This window comes from Bubalus bubalis, chromosome 9 (genome assembly GCF_019923935.1).
Source record: "Bubalus bubalis isolate 160015118507 breed Murrah chromosome 9, NDDB_SH_1, whole genome shotgun sequence".
Classification (NCBI taxonomy): Eukaryota; Metazoa; Chordata; class Mammalia; order Artiodactyla; family Bovidae; genus Bubalus; species Bubalus bubalis.
Window position 1 is genome coordinate 91,350,360 of NC_059165.1, and position 15,405 is coordinate 91,365,764.

The window sequence follows — 15,405 nt, forward strand, 5'->3', positions numbered from 1 at the left end:
AGCTGGGGAGCATGAACCCCCGCTGCACCCACACTCTTCCTTTAAAGAGTCACACCCGGACCCCTGCCGGCTTTGTGCAGGTGTGGGGATGTGGGGTCGGGTGGGGGAATTTGCAATCGCGATTAGATGTGGCCTCTCTCCTGGAGGGGCTCAAAGCCTAGTAGCAGAGGGCATGGATTAAAGAATCACAGAAATAATATTTACAAATGGAGGACTCAAGGAATGTCAACAGCTGGTAAGGCCTTCCTTCACCACCAGAGCTGGACTGTATGAACGTCCCAGCACACATGCATACCAGGAGCCGCAGGCACCACACAGTCCTACCCCCAGGGACTGGACCCTGGGCAAGGTTGTGGATAGTAAACACAGACTCACGATGCAAGAAATTCTGCTTTTATTGCATTGAAGGCTTTTCTGGAAGCCTGGAGGAAGTCAGGGGGACCCACTTGTCTCCCTCCAGCCACAAAGGCAGTGTGAGCCTCTGCTGCCTGTCCTGCCATGAAGTTTGGCTCCTAAAGGGTGGCTGTGTGTCCCCTCCCTCCTAGAGGGGCTGTGAAGGCCGTGTGGGGATAGGCAGGGGCTGGGGAGTGTGAGGGTCCAGGGGGCAGACAGGCTTGATTCCTGTTTAGGCTGGAAATCGGGGAGGGCCTAGTCACGCCTCCCAAGAACACCCTGAGTCAGGGGCTGGAGACTGGGGGTGGAGCAGGTGTGGGGTTGTCAGCTCCAAGTTCAGGATCCGGGGCAGGGATGCTCCTTGCCAAGCCCCCTCCATAGGCCCCAAGTTAAGGGGAGGTCCAGTGGACGGCAAGTCTGCCCCCGGGCCTGGAGCCCAGCTCTCAGCACCCTGAGGTCTCCCCCAAAGGACAGAAATGAGTAACAAAGTGAGACCGTAAGAAAAAAGAAAAAGAACCCACAGTTTCTATTTAAAAAAACCCCGCCCTCCCCAGGGCCCCTGGTCAGCTAGGAACCACCTCGGTCTTCACTCTTTTGGGAGGCCTGTGAGGGGAAGGGCTGTCCGGCCGCTCCCTTTTGGGGCTGGTGGGTCCAGAACCATTGTGCTGGGCGCAGGGCTCAGCTGTGGGTTCCTGCTTGGGGCTGGCAGGCACTGGGCTGTTGAGCTGGGGGGAGGCCTCCTCCTTGGGCCCCAGCTTGGGGGCAGGTGGGCGTGGCAGGGGCGGCAGTGCCCTCTCCACCACGTGGGGGCCGTCCCAGGCTGGGATCTCCAGGCCCAGGTGTTTCATGAGCCGCGTCATGACCTCATCAACATAACCGTGGATTCGCAGGTCTGCGTGGCGGTCCTGTGGAGGCGGGGACCAGTCAGGTGGAGGGAGAAGGCTTGAGGGGGGGTCCAGGGGTGATATCAGGGGTAGGTTCCCACACGTACGTGCTTGGTGGGCTGAAGGTTGATGATGACCAGGCGACCTCCACGGCGCTTGGTGGCGAGGGGAAGGTTCCCACTGGGCCGGATTTGCAGGGAGGTGCCCAGTGTGATGGACAGGTCTGCATTCCTGGGGCCAGGAGGCAGGATTAGTCTAAGCCCTTGGCAAGGGTCTCTGCAGCCCTCTTCCTGCCCCATGAGGCAGGGGCGTGTGGTGGCCAGCACATACACTCCCTGACCCTTGCTCAAACACCATGGCTTCAATGCTCTGCCAACACAACGGGGCCAGTCCCGGGAGACCTGCTCACACAGCACCCACCTCTGCTGTGGGCCCAGCCATGGCCTGCCTCTGATGCTTCCCTTCTGCTGGGCACCCCCCAACCCTGTCGGCAGAAGTGGAGCTGCTGGTGGGGAGCAGGCCATCTATACTTGGACTCCTGGGTTCTGATCCTGGCTCAGTCGCTTCTGGGCTGGGCAGCCTGGATAGAGGAGTCCAGTTGCTCCAGCCTCAGTTTCCTCCTCTGTGAAATGGGCCTGAGCAGCACCCACCCTGGGGTGTGGTAAGGATGGTATGTGAGGGCTCAGTACAAGAGCTATTACGAGCAAAGTGAGGCCCAGACAGGGTGCTGATCACTCCTCTCTGGAATCCTTTCCTGAGGTCCCTCGGGGCTGGAGCTGGCTGTGTTTCTGCCCCTCCCTCACCCACCCCACCCGGGACCCACTGGGGTCAGACCTGCTGGCCTCGTCGGCCAAGGTGAGGTCCCGGTCAGGCAGGGAATCCTCCCAATCCAGGATGGTATCTCTCAGCTCCCCCCTGTAGCAAGGGCAGGGGAGTCAGGAGACTGGTGGCCTCCCCTGGGGTCCAGGGCATGGGGAGGGGTCACTCACCTGCAGGCCCGCAGCCCTCTGGACTTGGCCACGGTGCAGAGCCGGCCCGTGGGTTTCAGGCCCATGCTGCCCACCACAGTGTCCCGGACATACTGCCTGTGCCGAGGAGGAAAGGGTCGGCTCACTGCTGGTTCCCAGGCAGCCACCCTGCAGCCCACCTGGGCAGCTCATGCTTTTTACACAGAGCTGTTTTCCCAGGAAAGTGCGGGAGCATAAGACCAGAATCTAAACATGAGGTGACAGCTGGCAAACCCAGCAGGGGCTGGGGATGGGGAAGCAGAGGGGGCCTTCCATGAAAAAGCTGGCCTGGGGACTTCCCTGGTAGGTTAGTGTTTAAGACTCTGTGGAGGGAGCATGGTTCTGCCAACACCTTGATGTTGGACTTGTAGCTTCCAGACCCATAAGATTATGAATTTCTGTTGTTTTTAAGTTACTCAGGTTTGTGGTTGTTTTGGCAGCTGCAGGAAATGAACACACCTCCCAGGAGGAAAATACACTCCCAGATCCCACCTTGGGAGGGTCACACCCCTGACTCTAGATGCAGCAGGCTTAGCTCACCAGGACCTTTTGGGGAGCCCGACCTGGGTCATCCATGCCTTGTGTCCCACCCCCTCCCGCAGTGGCACTCACGTCTTACACTTGACACATTCTTCTACAAACATGTTTCCGTGGAGCTCTGCCAGCTTGTCTCTGTGGGAGGAGAAGGAAGAGGCTCAGTGGAGAAGCAGGATCCCCAGATCCCCAGCCAGCCAAGATCCAGAGGGCTCAGGGCTGGAATCCTCCCAGGACCAGGAAGAGGGGATCCCGCCCAGCTCTCCAGGTGCTACTGAGAGACCTGACAGCTGAGCGCCAACCCTCCCTGGCTGCCTCGCTGAACTGCCCCAGGGGCCTGGAGAGGGAGGGGCTGCCATCAATGTCCATTTTCTTTTTTTTTTTTTTCAATGTCCATTTTCTAGATAAGGAAACTGAGGCTCAGGGAGAGGGGTGGCCTGCTCAAGGCAGGGCAGGGGGCTGGACACTGGGGGCACCTGGGGAAGCCGGAGCGCACGTGCAGTCCGTCCACGTTCTGGCTGACCAGGAAGCGCAGGAGGCCCACACGCTCCAGCTGGACCAGCGCCATGTGGGTCTTTGTGGGCTGGGCGTTCTCGAAGGTGGTGTCGAACTTGGGGGCCAGGCCCCGCTCCTCCATCGTCCAGACGCCATGGGGGCCCCTGCGGCAGCAGGTGGAAGAGACAGAGAGAGTTTAGAGACCAAGGAGAGAGAGAACAGAAAAAGAGAGAAACAGGCAGAGAAAAAGTCAGAGAGATCGATATAGACAAAGGAGGTGAGGTAGGAAACAGTGAGAACGTGGTACATAACAGGAGATATTAACTATTCAACTCGCCCAGCACTTACTGCTGCTGCACTTGGCATGGCCCTGCACTGGGGGATGCTGGGGCCCTAGTGCACCCAGGCCCTGCCCTCAGGGAGTCCATGGCCCTGCACAGGGTGATGCCGGGGCCCTAGTGCACCTAGGCCCTGCCCTCAGGGAGGTCTCCATCTTGTGAGGGAGAGACACAGGTGGACACAGACCCTCTGGGGGCCAGGGCAGAGGGAGCAACCCAGGGCTGGGCTGGTCCAGTGGAAGTGGTGAGGGCTCTTTGTGGGACTCTGGGAAGGCTTCCTGGAGGAGGTGGAGCTGTCTCTGAACAGAGAGGAAAGGGCAGGGCTGTTCAGACAGTCTGGGGGCTGCTGGGGCTGAGGTTGGAGAGCTGAACCAAGGCTAGGTTGGGAAAGGCTTTAATTTCTAGCCCGAAGTGCTTGGAACTCTGAAGTGTGGCAATGGGGAGCGATGGCAGGTTATGGAAGGGGGATGAGATTCACACCTTAGAGTTCTAACACTCCTCCAGATGAGGAATCTGCTCTTCTGCTGTGAGAGTCTATGCTGGGGGCCTGAGAAGCCTCAGCAAGAGAATACAAGTGCAACAGACCTGCCCATCTGGGTGGGGTTGCAAACTTCACACCTACAGGGGCCACTTGGAGGCCACAATTTTGAGACCCCTGCTTTTCAGCAATGAGACCCTTGTCTAACACAGGCTGCCCGAAGTAGAGGGAAGTTAGACATTATCTGGTCTCACACCCTCACTTGCAGTTTAGGAAACTGAGGTCTGGATGGTTTCTATGGTAATAATAGAACCCAATATTTAGCCATGCACAGTGGGCCTAGACAAAAGACTTATGTTTCCCAGCACCACTTGCAACTAGGTATAGTCACATGACCCAGTTCTCACCAATGAAAGGCAATGTTGGGTGTGATATAAAGGGACCTGCTTTGAAGGAAGGGTCTTACACATCCCCAACACCCTAGGGGACTGACGGGTCACCCTAGACTCAGTGGGAGGGAGGGCAGCAGGATGGGCTTTGATGCCTGTTCATCTGGCGAGCTCACAGGGAAGGCTGTGGCAGCCTGGCAGGCCCTGCCTCAACTTCCCGCCCTGCCCACCGACCTGAAGTCGGGGATGCCTGAGGCAGTGCTGATGCCTGCGCCTGTGTGGAACACCACACTGGAAGACTGCCAGATGAGCTGTGCCAGCTCCCACACCTTCTGCTCCAACTCCTCGGGGGGGTCGAAGACCTGTTGGGTGAGGGAGAGCAGCAGGGAGTGAAACAGAAGGGAGTGGGGCAGGTGCTACGTCTCTTTAGTCGTGTCCGACTCTGTGCGACCCCATGGACCGCAGCCTGCCAGGCTCCTCTGTTCATGAACTCTCCAGACAAGAATACTGGAGGGGGCTGCCATTTCCTACAAAGATGACAGAGCCACAGTGAGGCAGGAGGTACATGCCCACCCCCAACCCCCTCCACCGCCACCTTAACGGTTAACCGATTGGAGACTCATTCCCAGTGCTCCAAAGAAACTCTAAGGTGAGAACAGCAAGACAATTAAGGTAGGACACTGGGCCCTGCCCAGATCACATATTTCTCATTCTCAAAGTCAAGAGACCTCACCGATCACACGTGGGCAGAAAGGCTCCTTGGAGGTCAAAGGTGAATGATGCCAAAGGATAATCGACCCATGGGCCTTCATAGTAGAATCCATCTCGGCTAAGAGATGCACGTGCACATATGGGAGGAGCCTGAGATATACCAAACATGGACTCTGAACCAGGCAAATCAAAATGACCGGCCAAAGGAAATCCAGAAGAAATGCCCCATAAAAGTGATTTAAACTACCACAAGAGCACAACTCAGGGACTCTCCCTGAGTCTGCCTGTGTTTCTATCCTTAGGTATTGTACTCTTTTTCCTCCTAATAAATACTCTACTTGCTTCCTCACTACTTTCTGTCTTTGTGGAAACTCTTTTCTGCAAAGCTGAAGGACCAGGGCCCTTGTCACTGACCACTAATCTAGTGGTTAGGATCCAGTATTTTCACCACCTTGGCCAAGCCTCAATTTCTGGCTGGGAACTCAAGCCCCGCTTCAAGCAGTTTTAGGCCCAGGCCATTTGAGATCAATAAAGTGTGACTAAAACTGATTAGAAGCAACTAGGTCCAAGATGGCGGAAGACGAGCCTTCCAGGAGACCTTGAGCCTCATTACATGCTCACTGTAATACACCAGCATGATAAATGGCATGACAGTTCAGAAGGCGAAAACGTGGGTGGTGGCCCAATTCCTGGAAATCCCCACCCCTTCCCTGAAATAATTGGAATAATCCTCCCACTCACTAGCCTATGAAATTATCCAGCCCCTAAAAACTAACCACACCATATTTCAGAACCTCTCACCTGCTGAGATGGCCCACACCCTGTGTGTGGAGTGTTTCTCCCAAGGCTGTTCTCACCTTTTGAGACAGACTGCATTCTGTCTGCGGAGAGTGTTTCTCTCTAAATAAATCCACTTCTTACCTATCACTTTGGGGCTTCCCAAGTGGCACTAGTGGTAAAGGACCCATCTACCAATGCAGGAGACCTAAGAGACACGGGTTCAATCCCTGGGTTGGGAAGATCCCCTGAAGAAGAAAATGGCAATCGACTCTAGTATTCTTGCCTGGAGAATCCCATGGACAGAGGAGCCTGGCGGGCTATGGCCCACAGGGTCACAAAGGGTCAGAAACAACTGAAGCAACTTAACATGCATGCATGCACATATCTCTGTCTCGCACTGAATTCTTTCTGCAGTGAGAAATAAAGAAACTGAGCTTCATTAAGTCCTAAGACAAGGGTGTGATCTCAACTGAACCGTGGGTTCAAATCCCACTCCAAGTTCATGGTTTCAGGAGAAGTTACAACATGTCCCACAGTGGGCAAGCCCACAAGCCACAGACTGCCTTGCCCAGGAGGAGGGGAATGGGTGGGAAAAGGCAGCTTGTAATCACATCCTTTCTCTGCCCACAGCCCTCCAGGGCTCCCACCTCTCTCGATGGAAAAACCCAAGTCCCCACCAAGTCCCACAAGGCCCTGCAGGACCTGCCCCATTCCTGCTCTCCCCTCCTCCCTCTCTCCCCTTCATTCACTCCACACAGGCCTCCTTTATGTTCCTCCAACACACCAGGCACAGTTCAGCCTCAGGGCTTTGCAGAGGCAAAGCCCTCCACCTGGAATGTCCTTTGCCCAGACACCTACATGACTCCCCTTGCACTTCCTCTCCATCTTGGCTCAAAAGCTATCTCATTTGCACACTCATGTTCACAGTAGCATTATTCACAGTAGCTAAATATGGGAGCAACCCCGGTGTCAATTAACAGATGAATGGATACTAACAAATGTGGTCTACACGTACAATCAAACCAGTCAATCCTAAAGGAACTCAACCCTTAATATTCATTGGAAGGACTGATACTAAAGCTGAAGCTCCAATACTTGGCCACCTGATGCGAAGAGCCAACTCATTAGAAAAGACCCTGATGCTGGGAAAGACTGAAGGCAGGAGGAGAAGGGGATGACAAAGGACGAGATGGTTGGATGGCATCACCAACTCAATGGCCATGAGTTTGAACAAACTCTGAGAGATAGTGAAGGACAGGGAAGGCTGGCGTGCTGCAGTCCATGGGGTCCCAAAGAGTTGGACATGACTGAGTGACTGAAGAACAGCAACACATACAATCGAATATTATTCAGCCTTAAGAAGGAAGAAAATTTGGACACATTATTCAATACAGATGAAACCTGAGGACATCACGCTCAGTGAAATCAGACAGACACAAAAACACAAATACTGTGTGATTTCACTTATGTGAGGTCCCAAGAGGAGTCAGATACAAAGAGAAAGTAGATGGTGGGCCTGGGGCTGGGAGAGGGGATGGAGAGTCACTGTTTAACGGGGACAGAGTTTTAGTTCGGGAAGAGGAGAAAGTTCTGTAAATGGATGGTGATGATGGTTGCATAACATTAAATGTATTTCATACTGCTGAGTTATCTTAGTGATGGCTATTACCAGCCACCTAGTTTGCAATGCAGCCCCCAGCTCTCTTTATCCGCTTTACCTTTCTGCCTAGCGCTGACCACTATCTGACTGACTCCTTACATTTATTTGCTGCTCATCTGTCTCCCAGCTGGAACGAGGGGGCTTGGCCTGTCTGGTTCCCCATGTGGTCCCAGGGTGAACGTAGGTGCTTAATAAATGTTTGTGGGATAAAGTGAAAAAACTGGCAGGAGAGAAGGGTGGGGCTTCACACCATCTGAGAGCGCGTGAATGACTGACTCAGAAGGAACGGACCAACCTTTGTGGGAGGGGGCAAGCTTCTCTCCAGTTTACAGGAGGGAAAGAGATCCAGAACGAAGGGATCCCGCCAAGGTCTCAGTGCATGGCGGGGACTTCTCTCAACGAGGTTGGAAGGCTCTGATTTCCATCCTCCAGGTTCCTCCTCAACTAAAAATCCTCACCAGCCTCAGAATAGTGTCAGGTCCTCAACTTGGCACGTGAGGCCCATCCTGCCCCAATTTTGGAAACCTCTCTGCCCAAATCTGCCCTCCAAGTTTGTTTATTGCCACCTCCCGCCTTTGCCCCGGTGCCTTCCTCCTGAAACTACAAGCCTTGTTCCCCCATCAGAACTTCAGGACTTCTCGAAGTGGGTCCTCTCCTCCGTCCCCTGCCGGACCGACCCGGAGCTGGGCGTGGTCGCATCCCCAGGCGCACTGGGTCGTCACTTCCCGCCCCCTCCTCACTGGGAAGTCCCTCCCATTGTCTAGCCTCAGTGTCTCCTGATATTCCCACAATGCTCCACTGCCAGCCGGTCCCGCCCAGCCCACGGCCTTGACGGCTGCCGTCGGGACCCCCAGCTGTGCTTACCTCGGGTAGACCGCACTTGCCCTTGTCCGCATACGGCGAAAGCCCCGCCGCGTAATTCACCGACATCCTCACTGCACCAACGGGAACAATAAAGTTTCCCTTGTTGCGGCCGCTTCCGCCGGAAATAGGGTGGGACGAGGAAGAAGGAGGAGCCGTGTTCTCATATTTCGTACCCGGCCGCTCCTCGCAAGGCGCATGCGCCATACACTGTCGCCGCAGTCGCCATATTAACTGCTGGCAATGGCCTGGCGGGTTCTTATACGCTGGTCATGTGGGGTGGGGGCCTGGGAAAGGGTTGTTCAATGACCCGGGCTGGATACTAGGGGACTGCCCACGTGAAAGTTCTCCAGTCACCTGTAAAATGAAGGGCGCAAGCGATCGGTTCCCTCTTTCCCCTTTTGAAAACGAGTAAACTGACGCCCACTTCCCTCCCCGCGTCCCCCAATCCCAGGACAGAGCCTGAGAGAGGAAACCCAAACTCTTGCTTCCAATCCAAGGTTCTTCCCCCTGCATATTTCAGAAGTTTATAAATATACAAATTCAGGGCTCCTGTGCATGTGCGCTGGAGTCAGGAGGCAATTTGGACCCTCACTAGGGAGGCTCACGGACGCCGTTCTAAGTTACCTGAACGTTATCCAGATGTGTGATAATCACTCAGCAAGACAAGTCCTGACCGCACCAAGAGGCTGGAGAAACTGCTTATGTCCTTGTTGTGGAGGCTTGAGGACTCATTCAGGAAATGTATTGAGCACCTACTGTGTGCTGGCGAGACGCTGGAGACCACAGGCAGCCCGCTGTGATGGGGCAATGGTGACTTGGTGTGACTGGCTTGTAATGAGGGCCCTGGACAATGAAGGGGCTCCAAGGAGGCGCCTGACCCAGCCTGGGGGCAACCAGGAAGGCTTCCTGGAAAAGGGATGTTGCGGCAACTATCTGAACAGTGAGTACCAGTGAGAATCAGCCAGTTGGAGGTGACAGGAGGTACAGAAAGAAGGCTCCTGGCAGAGGAACTGCAAGTACAAAGGCTGAGAGGAGAGAAAGAAGGTGGCTCATTCCAGAAACTGAAATAAGTCCAGCGATGTTAGGGAAGAACCTCCGTGTCTTCCCGCCAGAGCCCCTTGGCCAACAGACAGCCCGGCTGCCACCCTGTCTCCTCCCTCTGCTCATCCTCGGGCCCCCTGGGGCAGCTGCTTGCTCAGAGCTGATCAGGTGTCAGGGCTGAGTGCTGGGAGCTGCGGGTGCAAGCTGGTGGCCCGGCTGGGAGCAGGTAACCAGAGCCGGCAGTGGACACCGTGGCCTAGTGCTGGCGGCACTGGAACTGCAGGAGGTAGGAGGGAAGGAGGTGAGGGAGGCCCAGGATGGAGGCTCCCCTAAGGGCCTCAGGCTCCTTGCCCCGCAAGCCCTGCAGGTGGGAGAAAGGAAAGGCCAGTGTGTCCTAGCCACGCTGAGGCACCGTCTCTCACACACACACGCGCGCACGCGCGCTGATTCATGCATGCACCTCTTACTTCTTTGTCTAGGATTCGTACCCTCTCTTCCTGCTGCTGCAGCTCAATGTCCTGCCCGGCCAGCAGGCCCTGTGGATATATCATCACCTCTTCCCGGAAGCAGCTCCCTAGATGAGGGCACTTTCCCCTCCCCCAAGCCGGCAGATTCCCTTCTGCCCAGACAACCTGTGGACTCCTCTCTTGGGTGTCAATTACACCCTGCTGTAGGTGTGATTGAGTCTGTTAGACAAGAGTAAAGAAAAATGGTGGTGGGTGAATGTGTACATTGATGAATGGGGTAAATTGAAGGGGTGAATGAATGGATGGGAGGGTGGATGGATGGGTGGGTAGCTGGTAGGTGGGTGTTGGCTGGCTGGCTGGCTGGATAGTTGAGGTGGATAGATGACTAGTTGGGTGGGTGGATAGGCAGCTGGATGGTGGGTGTGTGGTGGATGAAGCATGGTTGAAGGGTGCATGGAGAACCATAAAAAGATGAGTTTGGTGGATAGGTGGTGGCCAGTGGGTGGTTGGATGGATGAATGCATGGGTGACTGGATGGTGGGTGGATGGATCAATGGATGGTGGGTGGATGAACAAGTGGATGTGTGGATGTTGAATGGGTGGGTGTGTCAATGGTAGATGGATGGATGGATAGGTGAGTGAGTGAGTGGATAGGCAGGTGTGTGGATGGTGGATGGAACATGGTTGAAGGGTGCATGAAGAACCATGAAAAGATGAGTTGGGTGGATGAGTGGATGGGTGGTGGCCAGTGAGTGGTTGCATAGATGAATGAATGAGTGAGTGTATGGTGGGTGGATGTTGGATGGATGGGTGGGTAGATGGTGGATGGATGGATGGATGGATGGGTGAGTAGGTAGGTGGGTGGGTAGGCAGGTGGATGATGGGTGGGTGGTGGATAAAGCACGGTTGAAGGGTGCACAGAAAACCATGAGAATATGAGTTGGATGGGTGGTGGACAGTAGGTGGATGTAGAAATGATTGGTGGGAGGATGGGTGCATAGGTGAGTGAATGGGTGGAAGGAAGGCTTGGAGAATTCATGGGCAGGTGGGCAGGTGAAAGCTGAGGGATACACCTTTACAGCAATCCCACTCTGACATAGGAAGGAATTCCTAGCCAGACACCCAGCAAAACACCCCCTTGAGATCACTGCCTGACCTCTGTACCTGCAGGTGCACAAAACACAGAACAGGCTAAGCTGGACAGACATGCGTGTACAGACATACCTTGTGTTGAGCTGTGCACACACATGCATGGAGCCATCAATCACTCTAGACCTCCGCCCACCTCGGGCGACTTGCCTCTGTGCTCTTATTCACGCAGGAACCAGGCTGGTGTAAAGGGTTTAGTCTCAAGGATGTTCTCTCTGACTTCCCAAAGAACATGCTCTGTACTAAGAGGCGTCAACTCTGTGCCTGGCCCCTGAGGATCCACTAAGTATTCAGGAAAACAGAACCAGTCCAGACACTTTTAGCCTCTGGAGCCAAGGATGGAGCAGAAGAAGAGCTGAAGGGACCCAATTTGGGAGTTAGAGTTCTGCCCATTAGTAAGAGGCAAAGCTGATCAGAACACCACAGGATTTTGGAACTAGGCTGGGAAAGATGAATAGGAGTTCACCAGAGGAGGGGTGGGGACAAGGCAGACATAACTGCACAGATAAAAGCTTGAAGACCAGAAAAAGCTTGTACCTACTTGGGCAACAGGGAAAACTGGTAGGATGAATTTACTGAGCACCTACTGTTTGCCAGGCTCTATGTTAGAGACCTCATGGGAAAGCAGAGGAAATTATCTCCTGCATTTTAAGGAAGAGGGATGTGAAACTCAGAGAGGAGAGGTGACCCGATGAAGGACACAGAGCAGTTAGAAGATGAGATAGGTCTGTGACCTGCTCTAAGGGCTGGGATGGCCTGGGGAGGAGGAAGTGGTACTTTTGAGGAGTGAGAGGCAGATGACCCACCTGCCCCCAGAACTGACGTCCCTCACCTCCTGGCTTTTCTCAGGAGGCCTGGGGAGAGGAGAAACACCAGACGCTAGCTATGAAGACCCTCCGGGCACGATTTAAGAAGACAGAGGTGAGTCTGAGGCCACTGAGATGCCCGCTATCTCTCAACTTCAGACTCCTGTCTCCCAGGACCTGGCTGAAGATCCACTGGGCCTTTGCACCATTGTCCTGTGTCACTCATCACATTCTTTTGGCAACTTCCTTATGACCAAGCCCCTCCCTGGTTCCCTACCAGCCACAGGTTCAAGTTTACCATTTTATCCTCTGGCCACCTCTCCCGTTTCTCTCTACTGCCCCCTGCTGCCCTCATCTCCACACTGCCTCCTGCTCAAGCTTTCCAGCCACCATGCTTTTGCCCAGGCTGTTCCCTCCATCTGGCCTTTCCCTGTACTGCTCCCCATCAAATCCTCCCCACTCTTCACAATTTGGCTCCAAGAACATTTCTTCTGGGAGATCTCTACTCCCAGATACAGTGACCATTGGCTCTTCTGGGGTCTCACTTTCGCAGGGATCCGGATATCTTGCTGTTGAGTATTCAGCAAATACTTGTATCCAGTGCTGTTCTAGACACAAAGGCGACAGCAGTAAACAGGGCAAACAGAAACCCCTGCCCCTGTGGAGCTGACAGCCGCGTGTGGGTGATGGATGCTGTTAATAAACAAGATAAATAAGTGAAAAGGCATGCTTTGTACCAGGCAGACAAAGAAAGTAAAGAAAGGGAATTAGAAGCATCCAGGAGAGTGGAGATGGTTTCAGTTTTAAAGCAGATTGTCGGGGAACTTCCCTGGTGATCGAGCGGCTAAGACTCCACGCTCCCAGTGCAGGGGGCCTGGGTTTGACTCCTGGTCAGGAAACTAGATCCCGTATGCTGCAGCTAAGAGTTTGCATGCCACAGTGAAAATCGAGGATCCTGAGTCCCACAGCTAAGACCCGGCACAGCCAAAGAAAAAAAATAATAATAATTAATAAATTGCCAAAATAAATAATAAAATAATAATAAATAAATATTTAAAAAATGAAGCAGGTTGTCAGGAAAGGCCCCACCAAGAAGCTAATACAAGAGCAAAGATCAGAGGGGAAAGGAGGAGGAAATTGTGTGTGTATTTGAAGGACAAGCATTGCAGGCAGAGGGAACAGCCAGTGCAAAGGCCCTGAGTCAGGATCCAGTTGGCATCCCTTGCAGCTCTATCATGGACTATGAACTTCCTCAGTCATCCTTACTCCCTCCTAACTCTCCTCTCCCTAGTCCCTGCCAGGGTGGAGGGCAGTCCAGGGCAGAGTGATGGAAGCTGAGTGCGAATTCACACACAGTCAGGCAGCCAGCCTTCCTGAGCACTGGTCTTTGTGGCTGCCCTCTGTCAGGCTAAACTCTGCAATAACAGCACAAAGAAACTGAGTTCCAGAGAGGTTAACTTGACTTTCTTGTCACAGAGCAAAGCAGCAACAGGGAGATTTAAGCCCACACGTGTCTGACTTCAGAGCCCTTAGTCTTTCTACCATGATGGGGCCTCCCCATCAGCCAGGTGTGGCCCCAGGCAATCTGGGAGACTACCTGGAGTAGGTGGTGCTGGAGCAGAGCCTCAAAAGACAGGGAAGATTCAGACAAGTGAAGACCCATGGCGGGCGAGGGGGAGGGGAGGTATATGGATATGTATGGATATGGATATGGATATGGATATGAGGATATGGACCAGTATGGGCAAAGGTTTGGAGGCTGGGCTGAGCCTGTTTGATACAGAGGCATTATGGGATGATGAAGAAGTTCTTTTGGCTGGAGCAGAGAATGTCGAAAACCAGGCAGAGGAACATGCCGGTTGTTGTTCAGTTGCTCAGTTGTGTCCGACTCTTCGCAACCCCATGGACTGCAGCATGCCAGGCCTCCCTACCCTTCACTTTCTCCCAGAGTTTGCTCAAACTCTTGTCCATTGAGTCGATGATGTCATCCAACCATCTCATCCTCTGTCGTCCCCTTCTCCTTCTGCCCTCAGCCTTTCCCAGCATCAGGGTCTTTTCCAGTGAGTCAGCTCTTCACATCAGGTACCCAAAGTATTGGAGCTTCAGCTTCAGCATCTGTCCTTTCAGTGAATATTCAGAGTTGATTTCCTTTAGGATTGGCTGGTTCAATCTTGCTGTACAAGGGACTCTCAAGAGTCTTCTCCAGCACCCCATTTCAAAACCATCAGTTCTTCAGTGCACAGTCTCCTTTACGGTCCAACACTCACATCTGTACATGACTACTGGAAAAACCATAGCTTTGACTATATGGACCTTTGTCGACAAAGTGACATAAAAAATGGGGCAGAGGAAAAAGCCTAGTTTTATTCATTAATTCATTTACTTGGGCCGTGCTTCAAAACTTGCAGGATCTCAGTTCCCTGGCCAGGAACTGAACCTGTACCCCCTGTAGAGGAAACTCAGAGCAGGAAATTCTGCCCTCCCAACCAATTCTTAAATGTATTTTTATTATTTATCAATTTTAACATTCCTTCATTTTATTTATTTAAAATTTAAACTTCATGTTGTTGAATTTATTTTTATTTATTTCATCCTATTTTTGTTTTTATTTTCAAACACTATAAGGAACTTTCCAGGTGCTTGGCAGACGTCAGTCTATTTAATCCTCGTAACAATCACGTGGGATGAGAGCTTTTATTATCTCCACTATTTAAATGAGTAAAGGATGCTCAGAGAGGTTAAGGAACTTGCCCAAGGTCACACAGCTAGCAAATGAGAGGCCCGCCTTCTCCCTGGGCTGTGTTACTAGGAGCAGGATAGGGCCTTAACTGTGAGGAAAGTGCACTGATTAAGAGAAAGAGGGACTGGGGTGGGAGAGAGAAAGAGAACAAGGAATAAATGGCTTGTTAATCCCTACAAAATCTGGCATGGGGTCAGCTTCATTTGGGGCTTCCCTGGTAGCTCAGATGGTAAAGAATCTGCCTGCAATGGGGAGACCCAGGTTCAATTCCTGGGTTGGGAAGATCCCCTGGAGAAGGAAATGGCAACCCACTCCAGTATTCTTACCTGGCAGAACTCCATGGACAGAGGAGCCTGGCAGGCTACAATCCATGGGGCCACAAAGAGTTGGAAACGACTGAGTGACTAACACTTTCACTTTCTTTTCAGCTTCATGTATTGCAGACTGATCCTACAATTTTCATTCCGTTTGGAATCAATTCCTAGTTAGTGTTCACATTTACCCCTAAGAATTCCTGAGAACTTGAAGTCAGTGTTAGACCAAACCATATCATTGGTTTTTAATTTTGTTGTAAATTGAGAGAATGCTTTTAATCAGGAAGAGCATCTCATATTTTTTATCTACAATTTCTATTCAGAGAAACCAGGAATCCAAGTATCAATCACATGG

The 15,405-nt window shown here is 52.9% G+C and overlaps 1 protein-coding gene across 2 annotated transcripts; it reads right to left on the reverse strand.

Annotated features, from left to right (window-relative positions):
• Window positions 1-377: 377 nt before the first annotated feature.
• Window positions 378-8,681, reverse strand: SIRT6 (sirtuin 6). 2 transcript variants are annotated; one of them, XM_006042523.4, is made up of 8 exons: window positions 8,534-8,681; window positions 4,753-4,880; window positions 3,295-3,477; window positions 2,897-2,956; window positions 2,267-2,362; window positions 2,112-2,192; window positions 1,385-1,508; window positions 378-1,298 (listed from the first exon to the last, which is right to left on the reverse strand). In XM_006042523.4, exons 1-8 carry the CDS (start codon window positions 8,597-8,599, stop codon window positions 957-959), a joined length of 1,080 nt encoding a protein of 359 aa, XP_006042585.3. In that variant the 5' UTR covers window positions 8,600-8,681; the 3' UTR covers window positions 378-956. The 2 variants fall into 2 exon arrangements, with proteins under 2 accessions (XP_006042585.3, XP_006042587.3); XM_006042525.4 differs by lacking the exon at window positions 4,753-4,880 and having other exon boundaries at window positions 8,534-8,666.
• Between the last annotated feature and the right edge of the window lie 6,724 nt (window positions 8,682-15,405).

Excerpts from the sequence above, each read along its gene's own strand:
- SIRT6 (XM_006042523.4), bottom strand. The coding sequence starts at position 8,599 with ATGTCGGTGAATTACGCGGCGGGGCTTTCGCCGTATGCGGACAAGGGC. Across the intron at positions 3,478-4,752 it reads TCAGGCATCCCCGACTTCAG|GGGCCCCCATGGCGTCTGGA; the intron begins GTCGGTGGGCAG and ends CTGCTGCCGCAG. Across the intron at positions 1,509-2,111 it reads TTGGCCGACGAGGCCAGCAG|GAATGCAGACCTGTCCATCA; the intron begins GTCTGACCCCAG and ends TCCTGGCCCCAG.